The sequence below is a fragment of the Cyprinus carpio genome, chromosome B9 (assembly GCF_018340385.1).
Source record: "Cyprinus carpio isolate SPL01 chromosome B9, ASM1834038v1, whole genome shotgun sequence".
NCBI classification, from domain to species: Eukaryota; Metazoa; Chordata; class Actinopteri; order Cypriniformes; family Cyprinidae; genus Cyprinus; species Cyprinus carpio.
Window position 1 is genome coordinate 26,513,977 of NC_056605.1, and position 16,615 is coordinate 26,530,591.

Sequence of the window (16,615 nt, forward strand, 5' to 3'; positions counted from 1 at the left end):
GAGCATCAGTGAGCGTTTGAACCTTCTGTAATAGTTGCATATGAGTCCCTCAGTTGTCCTCGGTGTGAAAAGATGGATCTCAAAATCATACAGTCATTGTTGGAAAGGGTTCAAATACACAAAAATGCAGGAAAACCAAAGAATTTGTGGGACCTGAAGGATTTTCTGAAGAACAGCAGGCAGTTTAACTGTTCAGGACAAACAAAGGACTCAAAAAAAAAAAAAAAAACACAGCTGTGGATTATTCAGGTAACAACACAGTATTAAGAATCAAGGGGTGTAAACTTTTGAACGGGGTCATTTTTATAAATGAAACTATTATTTTCTCTTGTGGACTATATGTAAACATGTTTTATGTGAAATATCTTATTCAGGTCAGTACTAAATAAACAATAACATGCATTTTGTATGATCCCAACTTCTGAACATTTTGCAGATTCTGAAAAGGGGATGAAAACTTTTGACCTCAACTGTAATTGATGACTGGAATTTAATTTTGGGATAAATTGTCCCTTCGTATGCCACAGGTAATCATGTGATCATGTGGATGGTGATTACCGGTTGCATATACACACACTCACAACCTCATACAGTATATAATCTGAAAGATTCTATATTTCAGTAATTAAAAAAGGCAAAACACACCTTTAAGATGCATTGACAGAATATGTAGATTTCTTGTAAAAGCCTTCACGCCTCTTTTGTGTGATCTAAAAGGGATTTGAGAGTAATCCATACAGAAACCCAAAGTTTGGATGGAGAAGGGGGCTGAAGAAGATTTTGGCTGCTGGTGCCTCTGCTGCAGGGCACACAAGTTCACAAATAAGAAGGGCCATATGTTCAGGGTCATTGGTCTAAAGGGGCTGCAAGGGGCCAAATCAATATGACACGTCTGGTAACACACGAGGTCATATAACACAGAGCCTTCCTGAAGACTGACTATGGATCTGTCGTCTCCAGAGATGTCATCTCTCTCATTGACAATTACATGCGTGTCTGTGTGTAGACACCCCTCACAGCCAGCGATGACACACACACGCACACACATGCTCTCATCACACTCACCGGCTGCCGATTCATGTTTTCTGGATTATTATGAAATCAGGCTGGATGAAATGAATCTCAGTAGAGTAGGACGAGTAATTACACTCGCTCATTTTTTTCTGAAAATGTTTAGACTAAAGTTTTGGAATTGTGCCTCAAACATCTTTGAGATTTATTATCATTAATATAGAAATTAAATAAATCAGTTCCAATCCAATCCAGTGTTATAGTCATAACATATACTGTATGACTCAGCGTATTTTTAAGTTACAGAGTTATATAGAATTTATTTATTTATTTATTTATTTATTTATTTTTACCAGACAATGCATGGTGGTTGTTTACTGGTACAAGTATCTATAATGTCTTCAACAAGCCACATGATTAAAGATTATCCATGCCCAATACACCTTACTTTTTCGGTTAGTGATCTAAACAAATCCTTAACATATGATAAATATTATTAGTGATGCCTGTCTTAGCAAAAATTAACCTAAATACCAAAATTGCATGGACAACTGCACTGTGCATCATGCATGCAAAACAAAAAGAATTTAAATATCATTTTAAATGATCTTTTTCTGTTAAGAATTAAGAATTGGTTGTCATAAAAGCTTTGCATGCTAGGAAACTGTTAATTAGTTTGAAAATACCAATTCTGTTGAACCTCGCAAGGTCCAGAGAGCAGAAAACAAAGCAGGGAACAATGTGTCTGTGGCCCCCAGCGTGGCAAGTGTCATATTCTGGCGCACATGAGGCTGATTTCAGATGACAAGATGGGAACAGCCCTTCATTTGAGGCACAGTAAGACACGGGGAGATTAAATAAAACTGTGCACTCTTCTAGAAAACTTTATTGCTTCCAGATGGATACAAGCTTCCTCTCAGCAGCGCTCCGGCAAAGGCGAGACGCAGGGGGCCCGACGTCATGTCATCATGCGACTAATGTATGGACAAATAGAATCAATTCTACACCGGCAGTGATCTGAGCTGTTAGATTTTATTACAGTGAGATTTCAATATGCATGTGGACTGGTGTATATGCATTGATTTTAATAGCAGTGCTTGAAGAATCACTTTTATTATTGCTCGTACTTAACATCAGTTATATGAAAAAGCTAAGTACTATGTTACTCATCTCATACTGTTTGTGAGCCAGACATAAATGATACCTGTGGCTAGCTGAAAAGTGTTTTGTTACTTTTTTAAGTGATTAGACTAACCATTTTTGAGGGTTAGACAATAAAATAGTCAAAAAATCTCACTTTGAAAGTCATATCTAGAGACTTTTGGACATATCTAGAGACTTTTAGACTTGTTTTTCAGTAAAAATCAAGATAACAAGATAAGCAACACTGCATAAAATATTTTTCCTCTTGTTTTTAACTTTAAAACAAGTTGTTTTCAGATGGTAAAATAAATTAAAAAATCTGCCAGTGCGGTAAGATAAAAATACACTTGTATTAAAGATACAACAAAACAGTTCTTAATATCTAATGATGCTTGCGTTTCAAGTAAATTAAAATCATGTTTCATAGATTTTTAGATATTTTAACCAGGAAAATGTAACTTTAAGAGCATGATTTTGCAGTGTGAAGACTTTAAGGTAGGCTATTCAACTTGGACCAGCAAGTAACCTCATAGAAACCTCTAGAAACTGCATAGCAAAACCCTGGTAACCACCTACAACACCCCAGTATCATGCTAGTGAAATCTGCTCAAGTACCACTCTTTCCTTCAGAAAATATAAAAATCTATAGTAACTTCTCCATATAGAAAATATCCCTGAATATCTTTTAAATCTCATCTGTTCACCTGCATTCACAGGGTGCAGTTTGGCAGAGGGTCTCTTTGTCTCATCTTCTCCCTACTCGTTGTTGATGCGTGCAACGCTCTCACAGATGAAACTAATACCGTGGTTTGAAAAGGGTCCAACTGCGGAAAGCCTGTGCCAGGTCAGCAAGCCACTCTTTGCCCCCATGTTGTGTGGGGCCATGTGGTTCCCAGCATGGCGTCCGAGAGCATATTTTCCACCTGTGCCTGTGGAAGCCTGTGTGCCCAGACCCACACACCAAAACCCAATATTTACATTTTTATATTGCCGTTTTCAAGCCCCCAGGATGCAAACAAAGGAGACAGCGTCTGCTTTTTCCCTGTGTGCAATTAGACTGTGACACTGTATATCCCTATTGTAATACAGAGGGGTCACACACTTGAACTCTGACTGTGTTCAGTACACAAGCCAGCTGAGTGGCATGTGTGGGACAATCTGATTGATAAATAGCATTTTAAAGAATCTATAAAACAAAACACTGCTTTGCATGTGCAGTGCAGCTTATTACTGTATATTTTGGTTTTGGTCTGTGCATGCAGATTTCCATCATTCCATACAGTCCCTTGTGTTTTTAATTAAATTAAATATGTTTTAGCAATAAGTGTAATACTCTCACTTTACTGTTTAAATACATTTTACTGATTTATCCATCAATGTCAAAAGTTAATCAGAATCCAATTTATGGTTCTGGACAGGCCTGGAACTTTTGATGTTTTTGTTTTGATTTCTGTTTTGTTGTATAATATTGGTGTTTATTTTTTTGTGGTTTTGTTTAGCCACTTTTTTTTTGTTTGTTTAGCCACATTTTGTTTACATTTTTTTGTTTTGGTTTTTTGACACTTTTGTTTTGTTTTGTTTTGTGTTGTTTGTAATATTTAAAAATATCTTCTTTTGTGTTTTGCAAACGAATGAAAGTCATACAAATTTAGAATGACTTGTGTTTATAACAATTTGCCCTGGTGAAAACACTGCAGGCTTACAGCGAGATGCATTTCATGCAATGCAAAACTGCTCTTATGCTCATTCTTATGCTGTCATGCACTTTTGGAAGCATGTACGTCTATCTCGATGGGTCTGTAACCAGAGGCTCCTACTCCGAGTCTCAGGTGTTAGTAGAAGAGCTGAGCATGTCTCAGCATAATGACTCATTATTGATGCTAATGATGTTCTGCTCATTATTTTTAAACAGGCTCTAGAAATAAACAATTATCGTCACCTACTTTTCATTATGCTCCCGGCCAAAATAATTTACGGATATGAAAGAGGGAAAAAATGTGATCTGTAAGACTGAATAGCTTAAATGTGTAACATAACTTCATTAACGTAGCTAAATTACTAAATTAACATTACTTATCAGCATATCTGAAGTTGCAAAACATGTTTTTTGTTGGTTGATTGATATTTATTGAAGAGTGTACCGTTATGGAGAACTGACGTTGACTCTGCCCAGAATTTTTCCATGCGGAGGATGGAGAATGTGTCTGGACTAAAAAATGTCCCCCTTCTGTCCCTCGGTACTGTGAAATGGGATCAGATAACCTCAGCGGTGCAATTAGCCTCAGAAATCTGAGGCTGAGCCAGTCAGTCCAGTTCCAGAGAGCTACACTGGGGCAGATGCTCCATGCAGACCGCAATGGTCAACCAAAGTCCTCCGAGTTCTGGGAAAAACAGGTCATTTTAAAAGATCTAGTACCGCAGCTTGTGTATGGTAAACCATCTAGCATTTGCTTGCATGACATGCTCGTTCAGCTCAGCGCTCATGTAAATTGCTACTGATCAATGAAATAAAAGCTGAGAACTAAAGTCAATATGTTAGGATCTAATCTGAAACAAAATCATTTTAAAATGCATATAGAAGAAGAATGGCACTGTGCATCTCTCATCTAAAGTATTATTCCCTCTTTTCTTTCATCGTAGACAGAAAATCCCTACAGTGGTCATATCTGATTATGGACTTAAAAACAGCAGTTTAATCCAACCATGTTCTTTTTTATTATTATTATTATTGCACAGAGGTTGCTCTTCATATCTCAGAAGACCTAATTGAGTTCTTAGCTTGACTTTCGTCAGATGTTTCTCCTAATAATTGCTTAGGACACAACAGTTATAACAGATATAGTTTTGTTTTATGCAAATTTTAATATTAAATAATGACTGATTTCGTATTAATCTCAGATTTCACATGGCGACACGTATTTGAGACTTCTGAAACTCAGACATGTGAGATTATTTCATGTTTTGTCAGTACAAAATCTGAGAAATAAAATACTTTCATATAATCTCATTGCTCTCAGGAGAATCAGTTGAGATAATGAAGCAATCTCAAGTGTGATTTTTTTCCTATAGGTTCATCTCCTGAAATTAGGCATTATTTAATCAGTAGAATTCAGTGCAAACATTTTAGCGATGGAATACAACTCAGTATTTATACAACATGCATCATTTACTTAAACTGTTGCCTTCTGCATCCAGTTTTATGATTAAAAAAAATAAATAAAAGCGTACATTTGCAATCTCCGACCCAGGAGCTTTGTTTGTATATGTCTATAGAGCCAGAGGTAAAATCAGCGCACACATGGAGTGAACCCACCAGAGTGATCTAAATGAACTGCGTGGACTGGAGGCGTGAACTGCTCTGGCACCCAGATCAAATCACGGTGTTTGTACATTCAGCAGACAAACTGAAGTAAAGCCAAGGCCAATGCTAAGCAAATTCAGGGTTCAAAAAGTCAAACCCAGATCCCTTTGGCAAACAATCCCAGTCTCCCGCTCGCTTCTGTGGTTGTGGCTGAATATGAGGCCAATTCACCCGGCTCTACTTTCATTTCTAAAAGGTGAGCTAACTGGCATGTTGTTTACTCTGGATCGGCTGATGCAATGAGAGAATTATTCAGTGGTATTTTTAATACATACAGTAGAAAAAGTGCTAACCTCTAAAAAAAAAAACTCTATATATTATTTACGGTTCATCCTGTTGTCAGCTCCGTGGCTAGTGGCGTCTTAAAGGGACAGTTCACCCAAAAATGAAACTTCTGTCATGATTTACTCATATCACTCCAAACCAACATGACTGTCTTCTGACAAAAGACAAAAAAGGGTCACAAAAGTATTCAAAAACAAACCTCATATTCTGAGTAAAATTTACAGTGGAGGCCAAGAATGTATGTAACTTCTATAAATGTGTGTGTGTGCGTGTGTGTGTGTGTGTGTATATATATATATAAAAACATATATTATATATATATATACACACACACACACACACACACACACACGTTTGATCAAACGTTTGGAATAATTATTTTTTTTATTATTATTATTTATATATATATATATATATATATATATATATATATATATATATATATATATATATATATTTATCAACGTTGCTTGGGCACTTTCCCATTGAGAATTTCTATTTGGATATTTTAGATCAGTCGTGGGATCTGTGTCTCATCTGGTTGCCCGTTGACGGAAACATTTCCCATTTCAGATACGCTGCTCCACTCTCATATGTTTGCTATGAATGGGAGTTTTTGAAACTGAAATCTTAAATCTTATATATATATATATATATATATATATATATATATATATATATATATATATATATATATATATATATATATATATATATATATATATATATATATATATATATATATATATAAGATTCAAGATTTCAGTTGCAAAAACCTCTAAGGCTGATAAGAAGATTCTTTTGTAAATGTGTATTTTTATCAGGCTCCTATGAAAATAACATTGGATAATTTTTGAAAAGAAGTCATTCAACAACTTTTTCTTTGCCATTAAAGTGAAATCACTGAACCTAAACATAGAAGCCTGATATAAATGCTCATTTAAAAGAAAAAACCATAGCTGTTTAAAATGTTAAGAAGTAAATTTGATAAGAGCTGTTTCTGTTTTGTAGCTCTAAAGCATGTGACATTGCAAATAAGACACATAATCAGAAATTAAGCAACGGGAGATGTAAACAGAGGTATCACATCATCACTGAAATCCAACACACAGTGTTGTCATAGAAACAAGCACTGAAATGCCACATTGCAATCATGTAATTTGATATTGTGTTTGTCTGCTGGTTAATGTCCTTCAATCTCTCTCAGTTGTCTGTAGTGAGGGATCACGGGCAATATTCTGATCTGTTATCCCTTGGCAGAAAAAAAAAAGCACATGAGCGTCAAATAGAGAACCCCAGCATATCGGGATCTCGCTGTCATTTTTTGGCATTTTCAAGAGAACATTTGGTAAAGGCCATAGGGGGTTATTAGATGAATGCTTTCTGTGTAATGAGAGCTCTGGCTTAATAACATTAGCTTGGATCACAGATGAAAAGTACTGTCTATAAAGCTTACGCTGACTGAAAGTCTCTCTTGCACTCGGCAGCGCTCACGCTTTGAAGTGCCTGCACAAAATAACAGCCAAAGACAGGAAGTACATGCCTCAGCTTCAAACTGCTGGGCGTGTTTCAAAATTGTTTCATTTTCCCAATTCGGTTTAATTCCCTGATCAATCAAACAACACAAATCAAGAATCCACTCTTTAAGAGCAATTTTGGAGGGGCTTTTTAATGAATGCCTCAAAGATGACGGCAAATGTGGTCTTATTTTCACATTTATATTTGACACTGCTGCATTTTCCATATAAAGGCCCCCTCATGTTTGCATATATTTCTAGTTACTCAAAATGTAGGTGGATTCCTTAAATAAAACCCAAAATGAAAAATTACACTGCTTAGAGTTTCACTAATATTGAATGAAATCAAATCCTTCTTAAAGTCATATGGTTATCTTCTTAGTGTAATGATGCAGATGGTAGTTTTGAGTATCATTTACTTGGACATTTGCTAACTGTCCACAAGACTGACAGATGCCCTACTTTAGGTGGTCACAACAGTCAGCCGGAGTCCATTACCAACACAGCTGTTACACATGAGTTTCTGGCAGGACTAACATTACCCCCTTTCCCCCCTTTATTTGGATTGTAATATTGTTGTAGCCCTCTTTTGTTTGTGTAATTATTACAGTAGGGTACAATGCAGCTAAAGGCCGCCCACAGTGTGCTTACTTCTGGTTTACAATGATAAACATATTTTATTGAATATTGATGGAGCAGCACACTTTTTGTGAAAATAAATGAGTGTATTTTTATTAAAAAGTATTTAAAAGGGATCTTTTGGGGCCTTTTTAATGTTGCAACAAGGGGGCTTTTTTAATTCACACGGATCCACGAAAACTACTAAAAATGCTGTATTATGCATGCCAGGCCAGTAGTTGGCAATGTCTTTTTCTAAAGAAACATTACGCCCCCATACTGAACACATAATACGCATATGCATGACGTCACCATTTTCACAAATCTGAGCCTGGACCACAAAACCAGTCTTAAGTCGCTGGGTGATATTTGTAGCAATAGCCAAAATTACATTGTATGGGTCCAAATTATAGACTTTTCTTTTATTCCAAAAATCATTAGGATATTAAGTAAAAATCATGTTCCATGAAGATATTTTGTAAATTTTCCACTGTAAATACTGTATATCAAAACGTAAATTTTGATTAGTAATATGCATTGCTAAGAACATAATTTGGACAACTTTAAAGGGTTTTTTTTTTTTTTTTTTTTTTGCACCCTCAAGATTCCAGATTTTCAAATAGTTGTATCTCAGCCAAATATTGTCCTATCCTAACAACACCATACATCAATGGAAAGCGTATTTATTCAGCTTTTTCATATGTTTACACTGAAATAATAATGGTATCGTTTTCAAAAACCGGTTTGCAGTTTGCATTTTCAGGCCCACAAAACGCCCTTGTCATGTAATTGAACAGCCAAAACACATAAAAAGTTTTCTGTTTTAAAAGTCTTGTAAACGACCCCTCAAACAGTAGAGCCTAGCGTCACCAAGATCATGAGTTAAATTCCCAAGGGATGCATAATTTAATTAAATATATACCTTTGTTGCAATGTAAGTCGCTTTAGATTAAAGTGTCTGCCAAATGCACAAAATGTAAATTTAAGTTTTTTATCTCTCTATATAAGTGATAATTTCAGGTATTCTCATTGGCTACATATCTGCAACCTTTCTTAGATCAACATTTGTTATTGAAGCAATGATGTCATTTTAGAGGTCACTCTAGAGTTTGTGTTTTAATTGTAGGCCTAAGTGTGCATCATGTGTTAGGCCTATATATACATAACCAAAGTATGTGAGAGAAAACATTCATAAAACCAAGTTTCTACAGTCTCTGTCTTAATAAATCTCAGTAAGCACTTTTCTCTTCTTTATATTCATGTACAAGACAGAAACATATAGGCCTACATAACCGAAACAGGAAAACTGGAATAAAAATCAAATGATTCCTTATAAATTTCGAATGAAATTATTCATTCTAACATTCTAAAAGTTTAGAGGCTAGCCTACAGTCATTGCTTATTTTGAGTCCACGTGCTAATAAATCTCAGCAAGCACTTGCGCAGTGCACACGAGGCGCAGTCGTGTCTGTAAACACGATAAATGAATACATTTGTTTGTATGACTTCGAGCGCCAGACACACAGGAAGTAAACAGGAGGAGTAGCATGCAATCACCATGGAAACGGCAGCAAACAGAGCGCGGCGCTGCTCACCTGTAGGGGTCTCGGGCTGAATGGGCGTCCATGTTACCCGCGTCTCCGTGAGAACCACGTCGTGGCTCTTCTTCCCGATTTGGAAGATTCCTCTCACAATCGGTTCGTCCGGTCTATGTTTCTTTTCTGTTCGCCCCTTATTGGCGTCATCCGTGCATAACTGCGGGGCCGAGACGGAGCGTTTCTCGTTTTGCTGCTGCTGTTTTCGCTTTTTCTTTTTTGCCTTGACTCGCTTTCTTGTCCCGCGAGGAGACACCGGTTGCGTCTCGCGCAACTCTTCCTGACTCTCCGACCACGCGTTGAGGACATCTATCGATTTACACGGGGATTCAAACATAACGTCAAAGCTCGCGGGGCAAACTCGCCTTTGTGTACTAATTTACCGGCTCTTGGTCGCTAGGCTCCTGAGGAACTTCCCCGTCTCCGTGCACCTCTAGAGCGCGCGCGCCCGCTGGGCTTTAGTAGCCGAGCACGCGCGCTGCCCTCACTCCCATTTAGTCTGTTATTACTATTTCCACTATACATAACATTTATGTGGGAATATGACAAGCCGTTTTAACATGTATTCCTTTTAAACTATCCATTTTATGTTACTATAAAACTAGTATCAAAATGTTTGGTGTCTAATGAACAGTTAAAGTGCTAGTAAAACTGAAAAAAGATGGGAAAACCAACTTTAAAAAAAATACTAGATAGTAGTTAGTAGTTGCTAGAAATGAATAGGCATAGACCTATAGCTATAGCTGATATGTGAACATTTCCCTATAGAATTTAATTTTAAAAAGTCACTATTGCATTACTTTTAATTACTAGTAATTTTAAAAGTAATATAAATAGATACTAGTTAGTTAAATAATAAACAACATCTTGCAATAGAAAAGGAGTTAACAAAAATATTTTAATTTTGTCAAACACTGATGGCACTTATGTAACAGTATTTACATGTTAACAAATATATAGGTTGCCTCAGACTTGGACGGCTGAATTTGTTTTCTTATACTAATGACTGCATAACTGGTTTATTTGGTGTGCTAAACAATTAGCCCGAGTACTAGGTGAACAGGTGTGAAAAAGTCTTCCTCACACAGCACCTTGGACAGTTCCTGGATGTGGCCAGCGCTTCTGAGGCTATGCACTTTACTCCCAGTGGATGTTTCCGCTTTTTATATGCCAAATTATTTTATTTTTAAGGTTTTGTCAACAATCTCAATGAAGTCGTATAAATTAAACACATTTCTAAAGGACGGTGTTAGTCGTGATGTCTTGTATTTCTCCCATCTAGCCTCCAAAAATCTTTCACTCAGGGAACAGGTGCCTAATTTACAGGATTTTACGAGATTTTTATTTTGCTTTTTAATATTTGTATTATATTATATCTTCAAATTCTATGATCTTCACACAGAACTTTGTTTTATTAATTTATCTTTAACATTTCAACAACTCTCTTTTACACCATTATCTTTTCATATTCTTTATCATCTATATTTTGCGTGTGTGACAACTTAAACTTAATTTAGTGAACAAAGGCTTTTCTGCATTTCAATAAAACAAATATCTGATACATTTTAAGAAGATTTGCAGGCGTGGCGTGAGCAGGACAAATTCATTTACACTGATGTATGATGTGAATTTTTCCTCTAGGTATTTGGTAATATAGTCTGTATTTAGAAATTCCAAATATGTTTTTAGAGATGGAAACCTTTTGCAGATGTATCGAAATGCGCAACAGCGATGTTGACATTAAGCAACATTTCGTGATGCTGCATGTCATGTTATTTGAGGAGATTTTATTTTTTATTTTTTTTTTACCCCTGTCTGGTTTTACATAAACCTGAATAATTTCAGACTTTTTATGAGGTGCATTTATATCGTGGCTCTGCGTTGTGCTCCTCTTTGCTGATTTAATATTTATTTTAGCTTTAGGCAATGCGCTCAGGTAAGAAACACTTATTGCGCTCTAAATCGATACAGGTTAGTTAAAGCATACTAACAGTGAATATCCTTTAGGACATAGGCTATGTGTTTATTCATATTCAACGGTATAAATTCACATGACCTCGAGATTTAATATTAACAGTTTCAAATGTCTATTCATCACACGAAACCTTTGTTACTGTAGCCTAGATTTTGAGACTAACAAGAATCATATTTGTTCATCCATATTTGTGTTTCTATCTGAATAAACAGATTAGAGCAAGTATGTGTTTAAAAGAAAACACAAATCATAATTCTGAATGGCTGGGAGTTAATTGCATAAATGACTGTAATAATGTTCAATTGAAAACCATTTGTTTTATTTCTTAAACCTCCATCATGAACTGATACACACATACAACAGTCTCAAAACTAGAATCACTTTGAAATCAACCTCTTCTTGGTTGCATCTTCGTTGTTTGTACCTTCTTCGCAACCAATTAAAATTTCCAGTCGAAAATATCCGAATAGTTAGAGCGGACTAATTCAGTCCATTATTTATTTTCCATCTTAGAAAGACAGGCCTCTCGATCAGCTTTTACATAGGGTGAATTTAAAAGGTGATAGTCAAGCTTTTATGTACAACACTGAGACTCTAACATCGAATTTTTCCCCCCAGCACTCAAAGCAATTCGCAATTTCACAAAGGATAACTGATTGAACGTAACATTAGACGGGATTCAGAGGATGGGGATTGTGCAACTCTGCATGATTTTACAGTAATTCATTGCTAAGGCAACATTACAGATTTTTAAGCACTTGCCTGCTGGTTATTACTAGATTGAGTACTGTTCTGTATAAACAAGAGATAAATCAGTTTTATAAAACATTAACATGAGTGGTTGCATGGAATGATGCAGGGATCTGACATTATAAAAATTAACAATTCTATACAAAATCACAACAAAATAATTCAGTATGGGATAGATAGGTAGTAAAATGTAATAGGTTGAAAAATATATCAATCTCTATTAATTTCTATAATTGGCCCAGTATTTTATTAAAAATTGCATAGATTCCAAATTATTGCTTGTGATTTTGTAGCATGGGTAATTAACACATTCTGAAGAAGGTCACGCCTGTTCCCACCTGTGTGTGACCGCAACGTAGAAGCGCTATAGAATACAATACATAAGGTGAACGAGAATAAACGAATTCTCTCTTCTCCTAAAGGCAGTAACAACAATAAATACGTACATAAGATTAAGCATATAATGTTGTTGCTCTTTTTGCATCAGTCATAACAGAAGACCGTGACGAGCAGTCTCACAAATGTCCGTTAGAATCACGAGTCGTGAAATATCGCGTTCAGCTGGGCGTTCATGACCCGCTCGTGATGCGAGTGCCCTTCGTACGACATAATGTTCTCCATGGGTACATCACAGCGCTGCGTGGAGCCCGCGTAAAGAGACGCGTGTCCCTGCGCGCCGGCCAAGCCCGCCGCCTGATAATGCATGGTAAAGGCGTAGTTCTTCTCGAATTCCGACGAATGCTCGTGTTTGAAGGAAAAGTTCCCATTGACGCTCAAAGGCGGGCTAAGGGGTCCGTCAAACGAGGGACTGGTGCAGTCTGTGAGCGCGGTGTCAAAGAACGGCTCCAGTGCGCTCCCGTACGCGTGCGGCTTGACGTGAAAGATGTGAGAGCTGTCCATTGTACCGTACGGAGGGCTGGGAAGACCGGGCGTCTGGTAGGAGTAGGGAAGAGCGGAAAAGGAAGCACTTGCTGTTTGCATATGAGGGGGCATCTCCTGGCTCTGCTCGGGGAGAAAAGTTCTGGGGTTCAGTTGGAGGCATCCTGCAACCAAATTGGTCGTTGGCTGGGACAAGCCCTTGCACAGGGCCTGCACGAAAGACATCAGATCCGGGCTCTTGCCCGACCTCAGGGTTTCCGAAAGCGCCCAAATGTAGTTCTTGGCCAGTCGGAGCGTTTCGATCTTGGAGAGCTTCTGCGTTTTGGAGTAGCACGGCACAACTTTGCGCAGGCTCTCGAGCGCGTCGTTGAGGCCGTGCATGCGGTTCCTCTCCCGGGCGTTCGCCTTCATGCGCCTCATTTTGAACCTCTGCAGACGCGCCTTGGTCATCTTCTTCTTCTTGGGTCCTCGTCTTTTCGGCTTGGTGTCATCGCCGTCTTCTTCCTCCTCCTCTTCCTCCTCGTCGTCCTCATCTTCGAGTCGGTTGAGTTCCACGTCGTCGTCCTCCATATCTTTATGCATGGGCACGCTGCTGTTCTCCACGTCTCGCTCGTCTTGGGAGCTGCTTTGACACTTGTCGGTCCAGGTCGTGCTGGTTTGAGACTCCAGCATCATGCTTTCCTCGGTGTAAGATTTCGTCATGTTGGAACTCTGCAAAGCGATAAATAAAGCCTTTAAACGTCCATTCAGTCATTTTTTTTTTTTGTATTATCTTTCAAATGAGAGCCATGCAACCATTAAGAAATTAAATGCGCTACGCTGCACGTCCAAAATGCAACAACACATGACCTGTGGATGAATCATAGCTACTTACTTTATGCAGCTTTATTATGTAACATCATCAGTGTTTACTAATCAGATAGAGCCCTTGTTGTTCATTTTGAACTAAAGGCATTTAATAAGGAATATCTTTATGTCTTTTTATTCTATAGGTATTCAGAAACAAAATCAAATTTCTGGTTAGATTTAGAATAAATTATTGCATTGAATTCTCATAAGTAAATTGGTATTACCTTCCTGCCTAACCGATCAGACTGAACAGCAAGATATAACTAGTTTTGAATTGTATCCCTAAAAGACAGTATTGTAGCAACATCAGAAGTTAAGACATTAAGATCGTAAAGATTGTATTTATTAGTCCCTTTACAGGAAAATTCGAAGTGTATAATTGCATTGCAAAAAATGTTTTCATTATGTTGTTAACAGAATCAAATTTTTACTTAGTTTTCTTCATCAGCAATTAAATTGAAACGCGCACTTAACTTGTCATTGCAAGTTAGCACTTCTTGACTATCTAATGTAACAATTAATTTACGTTTTCAGGTTTTATAGGTTGTTTTGTGGGTTTTACGAAGTATATGCTTCATTATAGTGGATCAGCTAAACATAATCTAAATTAAACGTCTGATCAGTTGAGTTTACCACAACGTTATCATCATCATAAGAATGATCTGAATGCGAAATAGTTCAACACAAATATGTGAAATGCAGACAGATTTATTAGAGAGAGAAACATGACATACCTAGGATTTGTTGAATGTCTTGTTATGATAGTTTCATGCCCCTCGTGGTGGTGTGGGAAGTCCTGCGGATTGAAGCCTAATGTGGCTGCGCCGATGGGATGCTCTGGTTATATAGCGGTGCTGCTGATGCTGGAAGATGCGAGTGGATGTCTGTCTGTGGCTGCCTCTACAGTCCCACCCTGCGCCCGTGATTGGCATCTGGCCCCGCCCCTTCCCCCGGCACGCGCCATATGGCCGGCTACGTCAGGAAAACGGCCTCGAGCGTCACGTGATCTCTTCCATTTGTATTCGCCAGAGCTCCGTATTCCGTCCCTTTGTGGCCGAAAGAAAGTGGCCATCTGTCGCCAGTTAGAGACTCCGTGGACCTGTTTGTACCCGCAGGATGGGTTAACCCTTTCATGCGTGGGACACATTCAATCACGACCGGCTCTTTCTTTAGCTAGGATACATCCCGTTGTCTTAATGCGGACAATTCCTTATGCGTGTCCATAAATTAGCTCATAATCACTCAGTAGGTTTTGTCACTAATTATGAGTGGAAATAGGTCCTGTCTAAAAGAATATAAATACGCCTAAATTATATAATATTCAAATTCAACTCTAAGTATTTGGATATTGTTATATTATCATTACTTTTCGTACTTATTATTATTTGACTTGACTAATTAGGCCTATTTTAAAAACATAAATAAATAAAACAATCGAATTTCATGCTGAATTACAGCCTATGTGATTTTTGAGAAATGTGTGGTTTGTTGGGGTGCTTTTGTCGCTAATCTCTTACAAAGATCTCGTGATATTGATTGTAAACAGTGATTGCAAAGTCTCGCTCGAGACCCCGGTAATGAGTCCCATTCTTTTCAACGCTGCTCGGTCGGCACGCGAGTCACACGCGCACTGACAAAAAGCCTGTTTCACGGCTCACTAACCTGATCCAGCGTCCGAAATCTGCTGGTTTCTATTCAATTTAATATCATTGCCCCTCCAACCCCCCTAAAAAAAGGATAGACCAACTTGATGACCGTTGAAAAGGCGAGAACATAAACGAGGGGATAACTACAATGGCATTTAAACGCGCGTGGAGCGTTTGTGCTTTGAGGAAATTAGATATAGCCTAATAGATTATATTTTCCCCTGGAGTTATTTGACAAGTAACCCTTTTCACCGTAAAAGTGGGTGCATGATCTAATCATGCATCAATTAATCAGGTAGTTAGGCTAGTTGTTAGTTTTGAGAGCATTGTCTTTAAAATATTGAGTTATGTGTTTATTTTTGCGTTAGAATCAGTTCAGAAAACTAGTATAATTTGGGCTTGCTCAGCTTTGAATTTATCCAATTCATAAGAGCATATTAAAGATTTTTGCATGCAGGTTTTACATTTGTTTCGTTGAGGTAATGCAATTATTTTCGAGTTGAGTATCTCGTCTCTATCCTCCCGTGCTGTTTGTTCATGCGTGGAAAATATTTCATTTCCACTGTTTGCTTATCTGTGCTTATCTCTCCTGACATCTGTTAATGGCCTACCGCAGACATTTGATAACCAGGTAACCGTGAAGTGTCCACGAACACTCATGGGCTCTGAGTGCTGCTAATCTTTCTCATAAAAATCGACAAGTTTGTGCCGGCCAAAGGTCCGAAAGGGAGCCGTCTGTTTGCCTGTGTGTATCTCGCTGTTGCCATGCAAACCGAGAGATGTGAGGAGAGTGATTTCAGCACCTCTGACAGCAACTCAGTGGACTTGTGTCGCATTTAGTTCATGCTTTTGCAGTCCTCGTTTCTTCAGCATCCCACACACTGGCGCTTTTTTATTTTATCTGCTATTACAAATTACATGCATGAAAATATACAGATTATGTATGATGTCATATTAGATTGCTTTCCACATACTGATATTTCCTC

The 16,615-nt window shown here is 37.7% G+C and overlaps 2 protein-coding genes across 2 annotated transcripts in view; both read right to left on the reverse strand.

Moving 5' to 3' along the window:
* The window catches only part of LOC109102378 (ceramide kinase-like protein), a 56,582-nt gene extending 46,589 nt beyond the window's left edge, over positions 1–9,993 (reverse strand). The window contains 1 exon segment of the mRNA XM_042731750.1: positions 9,531–9,993. Coding sequence (XP_042587684.1) covers positions 9,531–9,867 — 337 coding nt within the window. The 5' untranslated portion in view covers positions 9,868–9,993.
* A 1,809-nt stretch (positions 9,994–11,802) lies between these two features.
* LOC122138516 (neurogenic differentiation factor 1-like) lies at positions 11,803–14,876 on the reverse strand. Its single transcript, XM_042731751.1, has 2 exons — positions 14,718–14,876; positions 11,803–13,845 (listed from the first exon to the last, which is right to left on the reverse strand). The coding sequence occupies exon 2, from the start codon at positions 13,834–13,836 to the stop codon at positions 12,790–12,792; it is 1,047 nt and encodes a 348-aa protein (XP_042587685.1). The 5' UTR covers positions 13,837–13,845; positions 14,718–14,876; the 3' UTR covers positions 11,803–12,789.
* Positions 14,877–16,615: the final 1,739 nt, after the last annotated feature.